At 41.0% G+C, this 23,085-nt stretch overlaps 1 protein-coding gene across 2 annotated transcripts in view; it reads left to right on the top strand.

Moving 5' to 3' along the window:
- PPHLN1 (periphilin 1) overlaps positions 1-23,085 on the top strand; it is a 242,577-nt gene that overhangs the window by 187,667 nt on the left and 31,825 nt on the right. For both annotated transcript variants that reach the window (XM_030216566.1, XM_030216567.1), the window contains 2 exons: positions 1,929-2,054; positions 13,953-14,069. In XM_030216566.1, coding sequence (XP_030072426.1) covers positions 1,929-2,054; positions 13,953-14,069 — 243 coding nt within the window. The remainder of the gene's footprint in view (positions 1-1,928; positions 2,055-13,952; positions 14,070-23,085) is intronic.

Here is a 23,085-nt window from a genome sequence, read left to right on the forward strand (position 1 = left end):
ATTGGGTGGCAGAGCCAGTGGGGGGAGGCGGGGCTAGTGGTTGGGAGACGGGGCTAGTGCTGGGCAGACTTCTACGGTCTGTGCCTTAAAAATGGCAGATACAAATCAAAGTCAGGTATACACAAAAAGTAGCACATATGAGTTTATCTTGTTGGGCAGACTGGATGGACCGTACAGGTCTTTATCTGCCGTCATCTACTTTGTTACTATGTTACTTCTATTTATTCTGCACCACTGAGGATTTTGTGGACATCAATCATATCTCCCCTCAGCTGTCTTTTTTCCAAGCTGAAGTGCCCTAACCTCTTTAGCCTTTCTTCATAAAGGAGTTCCATCCCCTTTATCATTCTGGTCACTCTTTGAAGCTTTTATAATTGTGCTATATCTTTTTTGAGATATGGTGACCAGAATTGCAAATACTCAAGGGAGTCCTTTTACTAAGGTGCACTGAAAAATGGCCTGCGGTAGTGTAGACGCATGTTTTGGGCGCGCACAGAATCATTTTTCAACACACCTACAAAAAATGCCTTTTTAAATTTTTGCTGAAAATGCACGTGCGGCAAAATGAAACATGACCGCCAGCCATTGACCTAGTGGTAAAGTCTCACGCGGTAACTGTGCAGTAATGACCTACTGCGTCAAATGCCACTTGGCGTGCGTAGCTGACGCGCGCCAGAAAATAAAAAATATTTTTCAGACGCTCTTAGTGGATGTGCGCCAAAAATGAAATTACCACAAGAGCCACGTGGTAGCTGCGCGGTAGCTCAAAATTGGCACCCGTTGGGTGCACGTAGGCGCTTTCGCGGCTTAGTAAAAGGGCCCCAAGGTGAGGTCACACCATTGAGCAATACAGAGTCATTATAGTGTTCTCGGTCTTATTCACCATCCCTTTCCTAATAATTCCTAGCATCCTGTTTGCTTTTTTGGCCATCACTGTACACTGGGCGTATTGTCTACAATGACACCTAGATCTTTTTCTTGGGTACTGATCCCCAAATTGGACCCTAGCATTAGATAACTATGATTTGGATTATTCTTCCCAATGTGCGCCACTGTACATTTGTCCAGCCAGACACATGGCTGCGTATATTGTTCAAATTATTCAAAGTGGGATCAAATTGGTAACTATACCATTAATGAAATTCACAAATCAGTTTGTAATTGGACCGTTTTATTCACAGATTAAGCACTTCTTTTACACATAAAGGAACCTCAAAGCGTCCCAGTAAGACTGTTCATTCTTGAACACATCCTCCTTTGCTGGCTACATCTCAACTCTATCAGGAGCACAATTTTATCATTGGTCCATATACCAATCTACAAAGGTTGAAAAACAAACCAATGGAAAAAAACTGCCTCTAGGAAGAAAAATCATTGGTTCCTCAAAAAAACCCTTTGTATAAATATCAACAATATCTGTGAGTAAAAGTGTCCAAGATACTCCAAAAGAAAAAATGTGTAATCTAATTCTAACTATTAATTTCAATTAAGGCATGCAAGGAATCTTTACCAGAACCACCCCTCCAAATGGTGCACCCCTTCACTTGCTGTAAAAGAGCAGATTCTTTTGCTGTTCTTTCCACTTAACACTTAGCAGCAGCAAGGAGGAGTAAAAGCCATGAAGAGAAATGGAAAGAACCTGCTCATTCAAAAGTCCATAGAAATAAGCAGCTTAGTAAAAGGGTCCCTTTGCTATGACTAGGATTATTTTGATGTTAATTTTAAATTCTTTGATTATTTAAATTTGTTTTATGTTATTTATTATTCATTAGCTGTTAATTGTTCAGTTTTTTTAGATGCTGTTGTGCTCTACCTTCCACAAGTTTATTTTAGAGATACTTATAAGAATAATAAAGAACTCATTAAATTCAGAATTGACTGTTTAAACTTTATTATTACTGCTGACTGATGGCATTGTTCCTGTTTAGGTCGCCGCCTTGGAAAAAAGCAGCAGGGTACCCGAAGCTGCTCTTGTAGAGGCTGCAAGCAAGTGGGTAGCTGAAAAAAAGGAGAAAGCTGATGAAACCAGTTTGCCTGAAATTACTGATGAATATGTAAGACTGCTTAAATAGGTCTTGCAAATTCTAAATAGTACAATATTTCATCTTGCCTGTTTCCTAGGGTTACCATATTTTGTCCTCTCAAAAAGAGGACACATGTCCCGCCCAGGCCCACCCTTTCGCATCCTCACCCCACCCCGTCACATATTTAAGTTCCCCTCCCCTCCCCTCCCCCGGGTCACCTCCCCTCCCCTCCCCTTACTTACTATCTACTGCCCTGGTGGTCTACTGACCTTTTTGGGGCAGGAAAGAGCCCCCTCTTTCCTGCCCGGAGCTCTGTCCTTGCCCCGCATCCTGTTGCTGTGACGGTCTCGGGATTCAAAATGGCCGCCGAGAGTTGAAGCGGCCTTTGCGAGACTTCAACTCTCGGCGGCCATTTTGAATCCCAAGACCGTCACAGCAACAGGATGCAGGGCAAGGGCAGCGCTCCGGGCAGGAAAGAGGGGACTCTTTCCTGCCCCAAAGAGGTCACTAGACAACCAGGGCAGTAGATAGTAAGTAAGGGGAGGCTAGGATAGGCCCGCCGCCCGCCCGCCTGTTTGTCCAGAAATCCGGAAAAACGGGCGGACTGGCAAAACCCGTCCGGACACCAGGACATGTCCTCTTGTCCTGGTAAATCCGGACATATGGTAACCCTATTGTTTCCTAACCCATCTTTCACTCTCTTGCTTTTAAGATTCAAAAGCTAAGTTATCAGTGGTCACCTACTTACATTTAAATATTTGGGCATTCAATTCTCCCTGAATCTGGATGATAATGTGGATCACAAATTTAAGATCATCCATACTAAAGTTAAGAGATTGTTAGACTCTTGGGGGCCCTTTTACTAAGGCACGTAGGTGTCTGCTCATGTCCAACATTCATCAGATTGGAATTACCGCCCGGCTACCATGTGCCCCGGGTGGTAATTCCATTTTTGATGTGTGTCCAAAACACATGGTAGAAATTTTCTATCATATGGCTCTTACCTGGCGGTAATAGGCAGTGTACACTCGCTGACAATTACTGCCCGGTTAATGCGTGAGACCTTACTGCTAAGTCAGTAGGTGGCGGTAAGATTTCAGGTCAAAAATGGACGCGCTCTGGTTTTAATTTTGCCGCATGTCCATTTTTAGCCACAAAAAAAAGGCCTTTTTTTTTTCAGGCATGCTGAAAAATGGACTTTTGCACATCCAAAATGTGCCTACACCAGCGCAGGCCATTTTTCGGCGCTCCTTAGTAAAAAGTCCTCTTGGTTCCCAATGCACATATAGTGGAGGGGGAAAATTGAAACTGTTAAAGTAATGGTTACCCCGTGGAAAAATTTTTATTATGATCCCTTAATTGTTTCCAGGTTCCTTTTATTAATCCTGAGTAAATCTGTTTTAAATAGCTAAAAAGTATTTTATTCTTTTTTAGTATAATAAAAAAAATGTAATGCATTTTTTTAATATTCTGTTTTTTACTTATTTGGCAACTGTTATAAGGGCTTTCAGCCTCAATATTTTAATATACCTGTAATTGAACCATCCATTCAGAATAGACCAAGGCAAGACAGGTATGCTGGTAGATTGTTCACCTGTACAACTAAGGAACATTGAAGTAATCTATGGATATAGACCATCTGCTAGAAATAAGAAATTAGTTTCCTAGTTGAAACCAATATTATTAGAAAAATTTACTACAATTAGTTTTTTTCTCAGTAATCTTTGTTGATTCACTACTAACAAAAGGCTTAGAGATAGTAGCTTGTAAATTGCAGGATGATTCTATATACGGTCCAAGGCATTACATTAATTTATCGACCTCCCATTAGTTGGTTTGCTGTAAGGCAGTTGTTTGATTTTATTTCTTCAAAATCTGTTAGATTTTCACGTATATTAGTAATAGGAAACTTACATTTACATAGAGGTGTATTTTCAAAGCACATAGACTTACAAAGTTCCGTGGAGGGGCATAATCGAATGGCGCCGGCCAAATCGATGGCCGGCCATATTTGGGGCTGTCTTCGCAAGGGGGCGGAGCCAAGCGTATTTTCAAGATACGCTTGGCGCCAGCCAAATCGCTCACCGGGTTTAGAGCAGGATCGCCGGGTTTACATGAGATGGCCGGCTTCGTTTTCCAGCCATAATGGAAACCGGGCCTGGCCATCTCAAACCCGACGAAATGCAAGGCATTTGGTCGTGGGAGGAGCCAGCATTTGTAGTACACTGGCCCCCCTGACATGCCAGGACACAAACCGTGCACCCTAGGGGGGCACTTAAAAAAATTAAAAAACAAAACAAAAATAGCTTCCAGGTGCATAGCACCCTCACCTTGGGTGCTGAGCCCCCCAAACCCCCCCCCCCAAAACGCACTCCGCACAACTCTACACCATTACCATAGCCGAAAGGGGGGGTGAAGGGTGGCACCTACATGTGGGTACAGGGGGATTTGGGGTTTTTTGGAGGGCTCAACATTAACCACCACAATTGTAACAGGTGGGGGGGGGGGGGGCCTGGGTCCACCTGCCTGAAGTGCCCTGCACCCACTAAAAACTGCTCCAGGGACCTGCATACTGCTGTCGAGCTGGGTATGACATGTCAGGCTGGCATACAGGCTGGCAAAAAAAGTTTTAATTTTTTTTTTTTGGGGGGGGGGTGGGGTGGGAGGGGGTTGGTGACCACTGGGGGAGTAAGGGGAGGTGATCCCCGCTTCCCTCCGGTGGTCATCTGGTCAGTTGGGGCACTTTTTTCAGACTTGGTCCTAAAAATAAATGGACCAAGTCCGGCCGGCGAAATGCTCTTTCGAGCCGGCCATTTTTTTTCATTATAAGTTGAAGCCAGCCATCCTGTAACCACGCCCCCACCCCGCCCCCATGCCACCTTCGCTACCCTACCAACACACCCCCTTGAAGGTTGGCCGGTGCCACAACGAAAAAGCAGTTGGGGCCGGCCAAAATCGGCTTTCGATAATACCAATTTGGCCGGGATCAGGAGATTGCCGGTGATCTCCCGATTTGTGTCGGAAGATTGCCGGCGATCCCTTTCGAAAATGAGCTAGATAGTAACCTATGGAACTTTGTAAGTCTAAGTGCTTTGAAAATGAGCCCCATAGTAACATAGTAGATGACTGCAGATAAAGACTTGTAGGGTCCATCAGTATCTGCCCAACAAGATAAACTCATTACATATGATATGATGTGATACTTCATATGTGTACCTGATCTTGATTTGTTCTTGCCATTTTCAGGGCACAGACCGCATTGCTCGGCACTTGTTTTATGTTTAACAGTTTTTTATTGATGACCATTCCAAAAATACAAATCCACCTGAACATGGCAGTCTCAAAACATTTGTATAAAACTCAGTGGAACATCACTGAAAACATGTATCATTACATATAGCCATCAATTTTGTCATATAACATTGTCCCTCCCTCCCCCCAATCCCTATTCTGTATTATTTTAGAAGAGAAAAAATTATTCTATTGATGTTACTGTCAATTGTAAATATTGTCAATAAACATTTATCTAATACAAGTCTTTGTCTGTTTTCCCCCCCCCCCCCCCGTTTATTCCTTATCATAATCGAATCTAGAGTGTCATCAAAAGGTTTCATTAAAGGTTCCTTTCCTCCCCTTCCCCCCCCCCCCTCCCCTCCCCCCCTATTCCTATACCATGTAATTCTATATTAGCGCTAACCATTAAACATATAAAGCCATTTATCTTCCCCTACCTTCCTCTCCCATGAGTGTGTTCACCAATAAACTGCGAGCTCTGCTGGATAGAGCCTGTACGTATGGTTCCCAGACTTCCCAAAATCGTTGTCTACTTCTAGGGCTACTAGTCATAGCACGTGCTTCCATTCGCACCAAGGAATGAAGCGAGTTCCTCCATTGCCAGAAGGAGGGCCCTATGTCTTGTGTCCAGTGTTGTAATATACATTGTTTCCCAACCATTAGTACCTTATAAATAAATAGGTTTTCTTTATGTCGTAGTATTGACCCTCTTCCCCTTAATCCAAGCACAACAGTTTTAGACTCTAACCGAAGCTTCCTGTGTAGCATGGCCTCACAATATTCCAGCACTGGGCCCCAAAAATCTTGTATGACCGGACATCCCCAAAACATGTGATATAGTGTTGCTCTCTGAAAATGACATTTACTACAATGTGTTTCTTGCAATCTACCTGCGTAATAGGCCTGTATGGGAGACATATATGCCCTCAGAACAATTCTAAATTGTATCTCCCTATATCTGGCACTCTCCACTTTATGTACTATCTCCTTTAGAGATTGGACTATATCTCCACTGCTGATCTCTACCTTTAAATCCTCAGACCATCGTCTTGCCACTGCTTCATAACTACGATGCTTGGCTATCAAATTTAACTGTTTATATAGTATGGACACCGTAGTCTGTTCTCTTCCCTTAGGCAAAAACAAATTCATCAGCAGCTCATATATCCCTCTATCACATTTTCCCCTATGTAGTTTCTCAATATAACTGTGGATCTGGCAGTAAGCATACCATGTCACATTCTCTGCCCCCACCATGTCCTCTAAAGCCTCTCTTGATACAATCTTTCCCGTATCTTGCATAACATCTGCCACTAGTACCACTCCCTCCTGTGCCCACTTGACAAATTTCGGACAATTATTCCCCGGTCCGAATGCTCCATTCCCTACTAGTGGGAGGAGATCCGTACATCGTGGGTTTTTATTTAATCTCCTCAATATGTACTGCCATATACTTCTCATTGGGTCCAATAAGATATGATGTTTCCATTCCTTTGGTATCATTTTACTCTCTACATGCATCATATAATAAGGGTGATATGGTCTAAACAATGCACTCTCAATATTCCATTCCGTATGCTCTTCTGTTTCCATAATCCAATCTGCTAAGTGTCTAGCTAGACAAGCCCAATTATACTGTTTGATGTCAGGCAGCCCCAGTCCCCCCTCTGTTTTTTTCCCATAGAGATATTCCAATTTAACTTTAGCCTTTTTCCCGCTCCAACAGAATCTAGTCAACATTCCACGGATCTTCTTTATATCTTTAGTCTGTATGACTAGTGGCAATTGTCTTAATACATACAGCCACTTTGGGAAAAGTATCATTGTAAACAAACCCACTCGCCCACTTAAAGTTAAGGGCAGTCCCTCCCATATTGCTAATTTATGTCGCGTATATTGCAGTAACTGGTCTATATTCTGTCTATATAAGCTACTCATATCACTTGTTAGTATTATGCCTAAGTATTTAAATTCCTTGTTCGCCCATCTCAATGGGAACCTGCCCTTCCATTTCTTCTTTACCAGATTGGTTGTGGGCAATCCCTCTGACTTTTGAAAATTCAATTTAAATCCCGAAAAGGCCCCATATTCTTCAAAAACCTCCATCAATACCGGTAGCGATCTCTCCGGTTTAGCTAGGTGAACCAAAATGTCATCGGCAAACGCCGATATCTTAAATTCTCTGGTTCCCAGTTTTATACCTTCAATCTCAGGGTTACTTATGATTTCCCGAATCAACGGGTCTAGCGTAATAGCAAACAGTAAGGGAGACAGAGGGCATCCCTGTCTGGTACCTCTATTAATTACAAAATTTCGAGAGTACGCTCCGTTAACCATCACTCTCGCCATAGGATTCTTATATAATATAGAGATTGCTTGTGTGAAGTAACCTTCAAATCCATACGCTCTTAATGAAGCAAACAAGAACTCCCACTCTACTCGATCAAACGCCTTTTCGGCGTCGAAACTAATCAATAAGGAATCTCCTCCCTCTCTGCGTACGTTCTCTATTGATGCCAGTATCAGTCTAATATTTTTCCCACTCTGTCTCCCCTGTATAAATCCCACCTGAGGGGTCGCCACTATGCTTGGTAATACTTTTGCCAATCTTGAGGCCAGAATTTTAGCTAGCAGCTTGGCTTCATAACTAATCAGTGAAATTGGTCTATATGAGTCTGGTATGGTCGGATCTCTCTCAGGTTTTGGAAATACTATTATATCCGCTAATCGCAAAGACTGTGGAAGTTCACCTATTTCAACTGATCTATTAAAGAACTTTGTTAAAGGGCCTCCTATATCCTGCATTAAAATTTTGTAGAATTCAGCCCTATATCCATCTGGCCCCGCCGCTTTATGCAAGGCACTAGCTCTAATTTCTTTAAGGACCTCCTCAGTCTCAATCGGTTTATTTAGCTCCCTCTTCTGTTGTTCTGAGATCTTTGTCTTATTGATATTTTCTAAGTATATGTCAGGGTCTAGATCATCATCATCATTTTTGGCATATAGTCTAGCATAATAATCTTTAAATACGTCTCTTATCTCTGTATCATCATGTACTAGGTTCCCCCTCTGTGTCTTGATCACCAACACTCTCCTCTGCCCCTTCACCTTCCTCACCAGCCCTGCCATCAGTTTCCCGGGTTTATTCCCAAATCTATGCAATTGATATCTATAATATTCAACAGATTTAGTGGCTCGCTGATGTAGCAGTTCATTTAAATTTACCTGAGTGGCTAACAGTTGCTCTCGGATATGATTTGCTACCCCTTGTCCATAAGCCCTCCTCAATTGCACCAACTGCTCCCCCAATCTAATGATCTCTCGATCTCTCTGTTTTTTCTTTCTGACACTGTATGCTATAATCTCACCTCTTAACACAGCTTTCCCAGCCTCCCAGAACAATATTGGTGTATCCATGTGTGCATCATTATATAGTGCATATTCTTCCCATTTTCTCCTAATATATTGCCTAAAATCCTGATCATAATACAGATCTAAGGGGAATATCCATCTGAACTCTCTACTTTGCGCATTCAGATCTTTAAACTCAATCGATATTGCCGCATGATCCGAAATTATCGTGGGATCTATTGCTGCCTCCAAGATGTCTGCAAAACTATCTTCATCTATCAGTATGTAGTCTATTCGCGATTGCGTGTGATGAGCTCTAGAATAGTGCGTATAATCTTTAGTATTAGGGTTAAGAACCCGCCACACATCAACCACTCCCAGAGCCCCACACATCAAATTGATACCTTTATCTATCCCTCCCATCGCACCTGCTATATGGTGTGATTTATCCATGGTGGGATCAGCTACCATATTGAAATCACCCCCAATTATCTTCTTCGAAACATTAAATTGCTGTATCTTACTTATGAGAGAGTGGAAGAATTTCTTACTGTACACATTAGGGGCATATATGTTACTAATAAGGTAGGTGGTGTTATTCACCTTGACCTGTGCCAGAATATATCTCCCTTCAGAATCAATACACATCTGCCCCACCTCAACCTGGAGTGATTTATGGAACAATATCACTACCCCAGCCTTCTTCCCCACCGCTGGGGTCTCCAGTACTGTTCCCACCCACCAGGTTTTAAGCTTAAGGTGCTCCTGAGACGATAAATGTGTCTCCTGGAGAAGTGCTATATCCGCTCTTTTCTTTTTGAGACTATGTAAGATTTTCTTTCTCTTAATGGGAGATGAAATACCCCCCACATTCCAAGAGTATATCCTTAATCCCATCAGTCTCCTAAGTCTCGCTTATGCAGCAACCAATGTTCCACATTCACATAAGAGCAGTCATGGTGTCCCAGCAGCACCACTCCTGCTGTTTGTGTACGCAGCCACTCCTCATTCAACTCACTCATATTTCTCTTCTGACTCCATATGTCTGATTGAGGTTCTGTTAACCTAATTTTATATAACCCCCTATCTCTCACCCCCCCCCCCTCTCTCCCCCCAAGCTCCCATCCTTCAAATCCTCCCTCCCTCCCTCCTGTTCCAAGAACTAGTCACTTATTAACCCCTACACTCACCCTGCCGTTATTATTTACCCCTCTAACTCTTCCCAGTCTTAACCACCAACATATTCACAAATTTACACATCACTTTTCGTATACCAGTCTTTGATCATCTTCTTTCACCACATCCTGGCAATAGTTCAGCATACTGTGCTGTAATTCAGTTCTGTGTATTCTTTCAGCCTTATTTTGCATTCCGCCTCTCCATGCTCATACGACCCTTGTAATTCAACATTATATTCCACAGTCCATGTCTGATTCCTCTGTTGTATATATGTATTATATCATCCCCACTATCCCATATGTTCAAGCATTGATCAGGACTTAACTAAATCTCTTTTCCATCCTTCAATGTTCAATCTTTGAGAAATCCATAAGTTTTCCGGGGGTGATTTCCCATAGCAAATTAGTTTCAAATAAGCCCCTGTCTTGTGGAGCTCCCTCAGATGCTTCTGTAGTTATATCCTTCCCCTTTGAGGGTCTATTCACCGCCATGTTGTTGAATGTATGCTTTAGCTGCTTCAACAGTGTCCAAAAATTTAGTGACTCCATTGATCGTGAGACGTAACTTAGCCGGATACAAGAGCGCAAATTTTATTTTTTTATTGAAAAGGTCCGTACATAAAGGTGCAAAGGACTTCCTCCTCGCCTGCACCTGCTGAGAATAATCCTGAAAACAAAGGATCTTCTTGTCTTGATAGGTGAGAGTTTTGCCTCCTCTTATCGCTTCCAGAATATGTTGTTTATGCCGAAAGTTCAGAGCTTTTAGTATGACTACTCGCGGCCTGTTCTCAGGCTGTCTCGGAGGCCCAACTCTATGGGCTCGTTCAATACAAAAACTCTGTAGTTTGTCCTCTATATGTAATGTTTTCGGCAGCCAATCCTCCAAAAAGGTAGGCAAATCTTTATCTAGAAGCGATTCTGGTAAACCAACCAAACGGAGGTTATTTCGCCGGCTCCTATTTTCCAAATCATCAATCTTTGTCTCCAGATCCTGTACTTTCTTCTCCAGTTTCTTGTTGATCTCCTTCTGTGCCTCCACCGTCTCCTCCATCTCTGAAATCCGCTGCAAACCTTCATCTAGCTCCATATTTATACTGTCTATACGCTCATGAGCCTCCTCCGCCCGATCGAGCAATTGCTGAAGCTTTTTGTCCAACGCGGCCTCAACCGCTGCTGTAACCTCGGCCGTGATCTCCGTCAGCCATGCGGATCCCACCGCTAATTCGCCGGGATCTCGCTGGTCAGCCATCTTGGTTTCTGGCGGTTTCGATTTGTCTCGTTCTTTTCTCACTGATTTCGCTGCCATTCTCGGTTTCTTCGCTCAATCTCTACTCGCCAGTCGCTTTCCCACCTTTTATGATTGAAATTGTGGCGTTTCGCTCCTTGGGTAAGTCTAATTATCTGATTTTCGGGTGAGTGTGCGCGGAGCTTAGCTTTCCAGCGTCAGCCCCGCACCATGGCGTCACGTGACCCCCTCGGCACTTGTTTTAAATTTCTAAAGTTCTCGAAACCTCTGAAAAGCTCCATTGCACCCCATCCAAATCTATTCAGCCACAATCAGGGCACAGACCGTAGAAGTTTTGCCCAGCACTGGCTTTGCTTCCCAAGTAGCGGTGTTGTTACCTAATCTCCGCTAAACTTCTTTGGATCCATTCCTTCTAAACAGGATTCCTTTGTGTTTATCCCATACATTTTTTAATTCCATTACCATTTGTATCTCCATCACCTGCCACAGGAGGGCATTCCAGGTATCTACCACCCTTTCAGTGAAAAAATACTTCCTGACATTATGCCTGAGTTGGCCCCCGTTCAACCTCAATTCATGTCCTCTAGTTCTACCACCTTCCCATCTCTGGAAATTTTTTGTCTGTGGATTTATACCTTTCAAATATTTGAACTTCTGTATCATATCTCCCTGGTTTCTCCTTTCCTCCAGGGTATAAGTACATAAGTGGAGTGGCCTAGTGGTTAGGGTGGTGGACTTTGGTCCTGGGGAACTGAGTTCGATTCCCACTTCCGGCACAGGCAGCTCCTTGTGACTCTGGGCAAATCACTTAACCCTCCATAGCCCCATGTAAGCCGCATTGAGCCTGCCATGAGTGGGAAAGCGCGGGGTACAAATGTAACAAAAAACAAAAAAAAAAAAAAAAAGTAATGCCACACTGGGAAAAGACCAAAGGTCCATCGAGCCCAGCATCCTGTCCACGACAGCGACCAATCCAGGCCAAGGGCACCTGGCGAGCTTCCCATGTTCAGGTCCGCAAGTCTCTCCTCGTACGTCTTGCTACGCTCAGGTCCGCAAGTCTCTCCTCGTACGTCTTGCTACGCAAACCTTATACCATTTACATCTTGTGAAAATAAGAAAATACCCAAATGTTAGTATTTTTTCCCTTTTTTTTTTTTAGAGTCATTACAAATTACCCTCTATGCAAATCTTTCCTCTGCATAACAAAGGACATACATTAGATTTAATTGCCTTCTTTTCGTGTCTTAACAATAGTTCTTTGGTGTCATTCTGTATATGGAGCCCAGTTCCATTGTCAGACCATTACTTATCTGAATTTACATTAAACATTTTTATGTGTAAGCAACTAGCAAAACCTAAAAACATTTTTTAAAAACCCTATCAAAAAGTAATTATTTTTTAGTGCTGGGTGTGTGCTGGGCATGGCTATGCTAGTGGGTTAGCAAGTGGGCTGTCTCTTTGAAAAGACTTTGGTTTTTATGTGTTTAATAAATACCTGATTAATGGTTAATTATTGAACTTATAAGCTCTTTCCATATTGTTAACTCTCATATTGTTTTATGCATCCGTTACGCATGTCTCTTTGGTCTCTTTTGGGGATCAAGTGGGTTACAAATGCCAACATTAAATTAAATTAGATTAAGTTTAGAGAGTTTGCTCAGTCATTTCATTTGACAAAATAAAGTACCTAAGATTTCTCAGTGAACCATACAAAATCCTAAAGAAATGGCTGGCCTTATATTATCACATTTTAAACTCGAATCATCTTGCCTATTGATTATGGGCCAGTGCAGTGTGACTTCTTCTTGATACAGGTTTGCAGTTCCGACCTTTATGGTTTCATGTTGAATCAGCTTAGCTATGCTTTTGACTATTGCCTTACTACCTGGGACTGACCTTCCTTTTCACCTTAGGCATCATAAGATTCTCCTCAGGTGTAAAACCAATCATTTGGTTCTATGGTTCAACTATCACTTTAACCTTGGCAACAAACCCTTTTTCTCATTACGTATAACCAAGGTATCAGTACTATTAGAAACATTTATCAAGGTAGCAAATTTAAATCTTTTCAGGACCTTGCTAAAATAATTTCACTGTTGCATCTTCTGTTTACTGACTTGCAGGATGTTGTAAGAGCATGGAAAATATTCCCCATAGTATCTTCTATTTGTTATGATTTGAAAAATGAGAAACTGTGCCATGTTCTGCAAGTCTTATATGTCTTTTGTAATAGTCTCATGTGGTTTATACCTGGAAAATGATGTGATTGTGACATGATGGTTCTATTTTATTGCAAACAACTTCAAATGGGCTGTGACTCAGGGAGGAGGCAGTACAGAAGGTTTAACAGGCAATTGAAATAAAGTTATTCTCTAACTATAGCTGTAACCTTTCTCACAGGTATGAGAAAATCACGGATTAGTCATGATGCTTTAAAAAAGATTATGAATTGAATGGTAAAATCCTAAAAAGCCTGGGCATATTTTTACAAATATTTTGCATATTTAAAAATACTTGACTAAGCATAAAAATGTTTGAAAGGAAGATAGCACAGTGATGATACAGTTCTAAAACAAAAAAAAATTCATGTTAACTATATTAGCATAGAACATCTAAAAAGATTATGGATGATTAATCTCAAAATGTGCCTTTTCCAGTCCAGTCAGAACTTGATCATATTCAGCTGAACTAGGAACAGAATTGCTAGTGGTCTTAAAGTCTAGTAATACAATAGTAGTGCTTCTAAAATGGTGAAATAAAATAATTGTAGTCAGCAGAATTAAGAACCAATATGATAAGCAATACTTGATTGGTTTTAGAAAATATTGTAAAGCAATTTTTTTTTTTTAATTTTGAAAGCCTGGCTCCTCTGCAGCATTGTATGGAGACCAACCTGAAGAACATGAGGCAAAATCCGAGCTATTTGAGACCAGCCGCTCTAAAGCAATTGCTGCAAAAACTAAAGAGATCGAAGAGGTGAGAGAGAGAGAGAGATGTTTTTTGTTTTGAAAGTTAATAGTTATTGTGTGTACAATGCAATATTACATTTGGAAAAGCAATTCATTTCTTATTTGTAAGATTACAGCATCAAATTTTGTTTCTGTGTCCTACAAGCCTTTTATTGGATTCTTTATTTTCTTAATGTTTTCAATTATCACTTCAGTCTTTTGCTACCGTGAAAAGTTTGCAGCTGTTTGCTTGCAACTTACCAGAAGGCTCCATCAAGAGCTTGACTAAGACTCCAAAGGTCACAGTGAAGTAAAGTAATAGTTTTGTGGTACTGACTGGCTATCTTGGTTCTCCTGCGTAAGATGGTCTTTCAGTTTTTGTTATCACTGCATAATGCAACCTTCTTCTAGATCAGAATTGCCCCTGTTGTTGGTAAATTTTAGTTTAATTTATTTATAGTGCATTGCAAAAATTAACATCTCTTGACTCGGTACTTTATGGAAGTACCTTCTACAACAAATGACAGGCATGAGCCATTTAGGATGTGTCTGTCTTTGAGTTGTTCAACTGTTTCTCAGTCTTCATAATACTCCCTTTCTTCGAGGACAAGCAGGATGTAATATCCACACTGATGGGTGACATCATCCAGTGGAGTCTGGCATGGTAAGCTCTCCCCAGCGTTCTTCCAGAAGCTTGCAGACGATGTCGCTAATCAGGGTAGATATTCATCCTGCTGTCCTCTGTCATGCCCGGTGCATCCCAGACACTAGACCACCATCGACTTCTGTGAAGATGTTGGGATTGGGAGGTAACTATATCCACTCCTACCCTAGCTGAGATAATATTTAACTATCTCTCTGACCTCATGTGCAACTTTCTTCAAATCAGTCACCTTACTTTCTAACTCTTCCTACTTTCTTACCCATCTATATTATAATGTTCTATTACATATTGTGTTGACATTGCAAATAGTATACCATGCCATACTTTGTATTGCTAGTTAAATATTTTTACTGCTGTAATTGCCTATTGCTCATGTTTGATCTAGTCTTACTGTACACCACCTTGAGTGAATTCCTTCAAAAAGGCGGTAAATAAATCCTAATAAATAAATAGACCACTAGGTAATTTATTTTTTTACTGTTGAGAATAGGGTTCATATCGGGTTGGGTCAGGGAAAGGGCAGTTGCAAAGGTACTAGAGGCTTCTCAGAAAGCTGGGTTGGGGCATCAACAATCTAATTTTTCCCCCCCTTTTAATGTCACCCTTCCTGTTAGTGCCTGAACCAATCACCACTCAGGCACTAACAGGAGGGGGTGACATTTATCAATGAGCTGCGGATTACTGGCACGATTTTAATGCGGCAGTAATGTACATGCTCACTTATTATAACATGCTGCGGTATTTTTTGTGTAGAACCTTTGGAAAGCTCCGGGTCAATGTTCTTCTTTCCACTCCTGATCTTGATAAATTGGCACTTAATGTACAACCTAGTGCCTAGGAATTGGATGATTTTTTTTTCTATACAAAAGTAAAAAAAAAAAAAAAAATCAAGATGATCTTACTAAGAATCAATCACAATCAACTGATTCATATTCTCTGGGTTATGCTTCTGAAATAGTTACAACTGTAGATCAATTATGGGACTCTTTTGATCCCATAACTTCAAAAGACTTTCAACCATTATTACCAAAATGATCATCTTGTCATTGTGTCTTAGATGTCTGTCCATCTAATCTGTTTATGAATCCGCCAGGTATTGTAATAGTTTGGCTTGTGTCTTTTTTAAAATTTATTACTGATGTCTGGGAAACTTCCAGCAGAGATGGTCTGAATTGCTCTCACCCCATACCAAAAGCTTAGAACCTGGATCTATTACTTACTTCTAGTTTTAGGCCAATAGCGGGAATTTCATTGTTCACTAAGGGACCCTTTTACTAAGCCGCGTAGGCGCTTATGCGCATTCTGCACACATCAATTTCAAACTGTCGCCCAGCTACCACATGGCCTGGACGGTAACTTCATTTTTTATGCGTGTCCACTAAGCGTGCTGGAAATGTTCCGGCACGTAGCGCTAACCAGACAGTAATCCGCATTGTATACGCGTAGACTGTACCACCCAGTTTACGTGTGAGACTTTACCACTAGGTCAGTAGGTGGCGATAAGATATCAGGCCCAAAATGGACAGGTGCCAGGTTTTATTTTGCTGCATGTCCATTTTTGGCCAAAAAAAACCACAAAAACCTTTTTTGCAGGCGCGCTGAAAAAGGGACCTGCGTGCATCCAATGCACACATCTACAGCAGCGGAGGCCATTTTTTGATGCACAGTAGTAAAATGAGCCCCAAGTTACTGGAGACATTGGTTAGTTATCACCTGTCCAATTATATTCATGTTACCAAACATCACAATTTGGTTTCAGACCTCAGCATAGTACTGAATCCCTCTTACTGGTTATACCTACTGTTGTTAAAGAGTATTTACGTAAAGACAAACAGATTGTTTTGCTTCAATATGACATTTCGGCAGCTTTTGACTCAGTGGATCATAGTCTACTGTTAACTAGATTGAGTAGTTTAGGTTTAACCGGCCCAGTATTGAGTTGGTTCTGAGATTTTCAGATGAATCGATCTTATACTGTTTGGAAAGGAGGTTTGATATCAGGTAGTTGGTGGTCTAATTGCAGTGTGCCTCAGGGCTCGCCTCTATCCCCAGTGCTTTTTAATCTTTTTATGAGTTCTCTTTTACTTACTACTTTAGGATGAACGTTTATTTTCTTATGCTGATGCACTATGTAAGCCACATTGAGCCTATAAATAGGTGGGAAAATGTGAGATACAAATGTAACAAATAAATAGCATATCTTAATGTTGGTTCCAGTGTATCCTACTTTAAGTGAAACATCAGCTAAAATGTTTGCTGCTGTGAAAAAATTCAGAATTCAGCTGTAGGACATATGCTTCAGCTAAACCAGGCAAAAGCAAAAGTTCTATGGTTTTCCAATTTTATGGTGGATATTCCGTTGAATCTTACACTATCAAATGATATTATTTTAAATGTTGACAAGGAATTTGGGGTTCTGGGTGTTGTTTTGGATCATTTGTTGTCCTTTGAAGCTCAGAGTAATCAAGTTTGGAAGAAGTCTTTTTTTTCCGCCTACTGAATTGAGGCTGATTAGGCTATTTTTTCACAGTTCCTTACTTTCTCTTCTGGTTCAGATGCTGGCTGTATCTAATTTAGATGATTGTAATTCGCTGTATGTTGGACTGAGTAGTAAGTTGCAACTATTAGAATATATGAGTTTGGATCATTTTTCAGTTGAGGAACTGGGAAATGGTATCTGTTTATCTTAAAGAAATTCATTGGCTTTATGTGTGTGCACAAATTACTTTTAAAGTTGCATGCTTAGTTTTTCAGATACTGTAGGGCATATTTTCAAAGCACTTAGACTTACAAAGTTCATGTACATAAGGTACATAAGTATTGCCATACTGGGAAAGACCAAAGGTCCATCAAGCCCAGCATCCTGTTTCCAACAATGGCCAATCCAGGTCACAAATACCTGGCAAGATCCCAAAAAAGTACAAAACATTTTATACTGCTTATCCCAGAAATAGTGGATTTTCCCCATTTAATAACAGTCTATAGACTTTTTCCTTCAGGAAGCCGTCCAAACCTTTTTTAAACTCCACTAAGCTAACCGCCTTTACCACATTATCTGGCAACGAATTCCAGAGTTTAATTACACATTGAGTGAAGAAACATTTTCTCTGATTCGTTTTAAATTTACTACATTGTGGCTTCATCGCATGCCCCCTAGTCCTAGTATTTTTGGAAAGTGTGAACAGACGCTTCACATCTACCCATTCAACTCCACTCATTATTTTATAGACCTCTATCAGATCTCCCCTCAGCTGCCTTTTCTCCAGGCTGAAGAGCCCTAGCCGCTTTAGCCTTTCCTCAAAGGGAAGTCGTCCCATCCCCTTTATCATTTTCATTGCCCTTCTCTGCACCTTTTCCAATTCCACTATATCTTTTTTGAGATGCGGCGACCAGAATTGAACACCATATTCGAGGTGCGGTCGCACCATGGAGCGATACAAAGGCATTATAACATCCTCATTTTTGTTTTCCATTCCTTTCCTAATAATACCTAACATTCTATTTGCTTTCTTAGCCGCAGCAGCACACTGAGCAGAAGGTTTCAACGTATCATCAACAACAACGACTACTAACTTTGTAAGTCTAAGGGGGCCTTTTACAAAGCCTTGCTAGCATTTTTAGCTCATGGTAAAAATCAGCTAGCAATAAACGCTGAGATACCCATAGGAATATAACAGGCATCTCAGCGTTTACTGCCTGATGATTTTTACCATGAGCTAAAAATGCTAGCAAGGCTTTGTAAAAGACCCTGTAAGTGCTTTGAAAATGAGCACCCATATTGTAATACTTCTGTATTATTAATTCAGGTTTTTTTTTCACTGTTTTACTGTTTTTATGTCAACCCGAGTTCGTGATATTTTGCAATTGAAATATCCTGCATCCAAAAACGTTCGGTTTAAATGTCAATTTGCTCTGTGTTCTCTTTTCAAGCTATTGCTATCTGGAATAATTTGCCAGGTATGATATGACTAGATCTGAGTTATATGCATTTTTGTAAGAGGTTGAAAACTTTTTTTATTTGATAAATATGATAGTTAATATTGTGTTTAATTGTATAATTAATTTTGTAATTCCTTATTTTGGCTGAGCCTCTTTTACTGTAAACCGCCTGGTACCTCCTGCTGGGATAGAGTGGTATACAAGATATGGATTGGATTGGATTGGAATTGCTCTTACACCGTTAAAGGAGGAGTTTCTTATTTCTGGCATCCTTTATGGTGTACCTCAGGGTTCTCCACCGTCTCCTCTTTTATTTAATATTTCTGTGTGTTCTCTTAAATTCTGTGGTTTTGGAGAGGGGAAATTACCTATACTCTTATGCAGATGATATTATTATTTTAATGACTTTACTTAATGATGTGACTTTGCTGCAATATAACATTTTATCGATTAGGAAGGAATATGGGCCGACCAAAGTTAAATCCTGCAAAAACAAAATTTTATGGCTTGGAAATTGTCAACGAATCTTCCAGATATCTCTTTGAATAATGATGGTTGCTTGACCATTGATAGTATTTCTAAAGTGTTGGCTTTTATATTAGATTATTTGCTAACATTTGAGCTCCAAATTAATACCGTATTCTAAGAGCTATTTTTTTTGTCAAACTAAAGCAGATGAGGTCTGTTTGATCCTATTTTTATGAAGACCAATTCTCTATGGGTCCCTTTTAACCAAGCAGCACTAAAAAGAGGCCTTCAGTAGCCCCAACACAGGTCTTTCCCTTATGCTGAGGCCACTCTGAGCGCTGACGGTAAAATGCAGATGTTTCTATTTGCTTGTATACTGGGATCTCAGGTTCCCCGCTGAAAAAAATGTCATCTATTGCAGAATACCTCAGCAAGATTGATTTTTAGGAAGAAAAATTTGATTGTGTTTTCCATTTGTTGATTGCTCTTCAAGGGTTCCCTGTTCAAGCACAGGTCATCTTTAAAACAGCTTGCTTTCTATTTAAAATTTTTGAATGGTATGGTTCCCAGAAATTTTAATAGTTAATAGCATTTCCTTCTTTTAGAGATTCCTCATTTAAATCTACCTGCTATAAGAAAAAGTTGGAATTGTCATTTTCTTATAAAGCAGTTTAGACTTGGAATGACCTTCCATTCCCACTGAAAAAAAATTCTTGCTGTACTGCTTTCCACAAATGTTTAAAGCTGTCTTTGGTTCAAAAGTTTATTCTTTCATGCTAATCTTACTTGCTATTCATTATGATGATTTTATTGTAAACCACTCTTGACCCTTGCAGGGGGGATAAAGCAGACTATAAATATTGGATTACATTACATTGGAATTTAGGCTCTAATGCAAAGCTTTCTGCATGGGCCCCAGGGCAATATGAGAGAAAATAGGGAAAACTAACAAGGAAAAACTGCATGAAAATGATCTCAGCTAGAGTGGGAGTGAATAAGCAAGTTCTTTTACATTTTCTCCGAGAACAAGCAGGCCTTCATATTCTCACAGCTGGGTGATGTCATCCAGCGGATCCAGGTGCAGACGCTTACTAGTGAGACTAAGAACTTTCTTGCAGCATTCCACCGCTTTCGCTGGTGCCTTGCCACGTGAGCGTGGGTTACTCAGTCTAGTTTTTCCGCGGAGCAGTGAGGATGCATTTTGTGTTCTTCTTTCATAAGTACATAAGTACATAAGTAGTGCCATACTGGGAAAGACCAAAGGTCCATCTAGCCCAGCATCCTGTCACCGACAGTGGCCAATCCAGGTCAAGGGCACCTGGCACGCTCCCCAAACGTAAAAACATTCCAGACAAGTTATACCTAAAAATGCGGAATTTTTCCAAGTCCATTTAATAGCGGTCTATGGACTTGTCCTTTAGGAATCTATCTAACCCCTTTTTAAACTCCGTCAAGCTAACCGCCCGTACCACGTTCTCCGGCAACGAATTCCAGAGTCTAATTACACGTTGGGTGAAGAAAAACTTTCTCCGATTCGTTTTAAATTTACCACACTGTAGCTTCAACTCATGCCCTCTAGTCCTAGTATTTTTGGATAGCGTGAACAGTCGCTTCACACCCACCCGATCCATTCCACTCATTATTTTATACACTTCTATCATATCTCCCCTCAGCCGTCTCTTCTCCAAGCTGAAAAGCCCTAGCCTTCTCAGCCTCTCTTCATAGGAAAGTCGTCCCATCCCCACTATCATTTTCGTCGCCCTTCGCTGTACCTTTTCCAATTCTACTATATCTTTTTTGAGATACGGAGACCAGTACTGAACACAATACTCCAGGTGCGGTCGCACCATGGAGCGATACAACGGCATTATAACATCCGCACACCTGGACTCCATACCCTTCCTAATAACACCCAACATTCTATTCGCTTTCCTAGCCGCAGCAGCACACTGAGCAGAAGGTTTCAGCGTATCATCGACGACGACACCCAGATCCCTTTCTTGATCCGTAACTCCTAACGCGGAACCTTGCAAGACGTAGCTATAATTCGGGTTCCTCTTACCCACATGCATCACTTTGCACTTGTCAACATTGAACTTCATCTGCCACTTGCACGCCCATTCTCCCAGTCTCGCAAGGTCCTCCTGTAATCGTTCACATTCCTCCTGCGACTTGACGACCCTGAATAATTTTGTGTCATCGGCGAATTTAATTACCTCACTAGTTATTCCCATCTCTAGGTCATTTATAAATACATTAAAAAGCAACGGACCCAGCACAGACCCCTGCGGGACCCCACTAACTACCCTCCTCCACTGAGAATACTGGCCACGCAATCCTACTCTCTGCTTCCTATCTTTCAACCAGTTCTTAATCCATAATAATACCCTACCTCCGATTCCATGACTCTGCAATTTCTTCAGGAGTCTTTCGTGCGGCACTTTGTCAAACGCCTTCTGAAAATCCAGATATACAATATCAACCGGCTCCCCATTGTCCACATGTTTGCTTACCCCCTCAAAAAATGCATTAGATTGGTGAGGCAAGACTTCCCTTCACTAAATCCGTGCTGACTTTGTCTCATCAGTCCATGTTTTTGTATATGCTCTGCAATTTTATTCTTAATAATAGCCTCCACCATCTTGCCCGGCACCGACGTCAGACTCACCGGTCTATAATTTCCCGGATCTCCTCTGGAACCCTTCTTAAAAATCGGAGTAACATTGGCTACCCTCCAGTCTTCCGGTACTACACTCGATTTTAGGGACAGATTGCATATTTCTAACAGTAGCTCCGCAAGTTCATTTTTTAGTTCTATTAATACTCTGGGATGAATACCATCAGGTCCCGGTGATTTACTACTCTTCAGCTTGCTGAACTGACCCATTACATCCTCCAAGGTTACAGAGAATTTGTTTAGTTTCTCCGACTCCCCCTCTTCAAATATTCTTTCCGGCACCGGTGTCCCCCCCAAATCCTCCTCGGTGAAGACCGAAGCAAAGAATTCATTTAATTTCTCCGCTACGGCTTTGTCCTCCTTGATCGCCCCTTTAACACCATTTTCGTCCAGCGGCCCAACCGACTCTTTGGCCGGTTTCCTGCTTTTAATGTATCTAAAAAAATTTTTACTATGTATTTTTGCTTCCAACGCTAATTTCTTCTCAAAGTCCTTTTTTGCCCTCCTTATCTCCGCTTTGCATTTGGCTTGGCATTCCTTATGATCTATCCTGTTACTTTCAGTTGGTTCTCTTCTCCACTTTCTGCAAGAGATTCAGTGCGTGTGTATCTCTTGCAGTGCCTTCCCTTGCGGGTATTTTTTCTTTTTTTTTTTAGCTATTATTTTTAATTCTTCTATTTCTGTTTTAATTTCCCTTTGTTTCCCTCTATTTTTACTAGGTATTTTTTTGGCTCTTAAAGTTTCCTTTATTTTTCACAAGCTGCTAGGCCCATTTAGACTGGAGCACCGATCTCAGTTTGATGGTTGCCCCTTTTTCAGTTCACAGTTGAGGAGTTTAAATTGTCCGCAATTCTTATCTGGACTGGATGGATGGTATTCATCTCAGAGTACTGATAGAATTGAAAAATGAACTCGCAGAACTATTGTTAGTAATATGTAATTTATCTTTAAAATCGAGCATGGTACTGGAAGATTGGAGGGTGGCCAATGTAACATCAATTTTTTTAAAAAATGTCCAGAGGTGATCTGGGAAATGTGATCCTAATGTCGGTGCCAGGCAAAATGGTAGAGACTATTATAAAGAACAAAATTACAGAGCGTATTCAAAAGCATGGATTAATGAGACAAAGCCAACATGGATTTAGTGAAGGGAAATCTTGCCTCACCAATCTATTACATGTCTTTGAAGGGGTGAGCAAACATGTGAATAAAGGTGAGCCAGTGATATTCTGTATCTGGATTTTCAAAAGGCATTTGACAAAGTACCTCATGAGAGACTCCAGAGGAAACTGGAGA

This window comes from Microcaecilia unicolor, chromosome 10, assembly GCF_901765095.1.
Source record: "Microcaecilia unicolor chromosome 10, aMicUni1.1, whole genome shotgun sequence".
Lineage (NCBI taxonomy): Eukaryota > Metazoa > Chordata > Amphibia > Gymnophiona > Siphonopidae > Microcaecilia > Microcaecilia unicolor.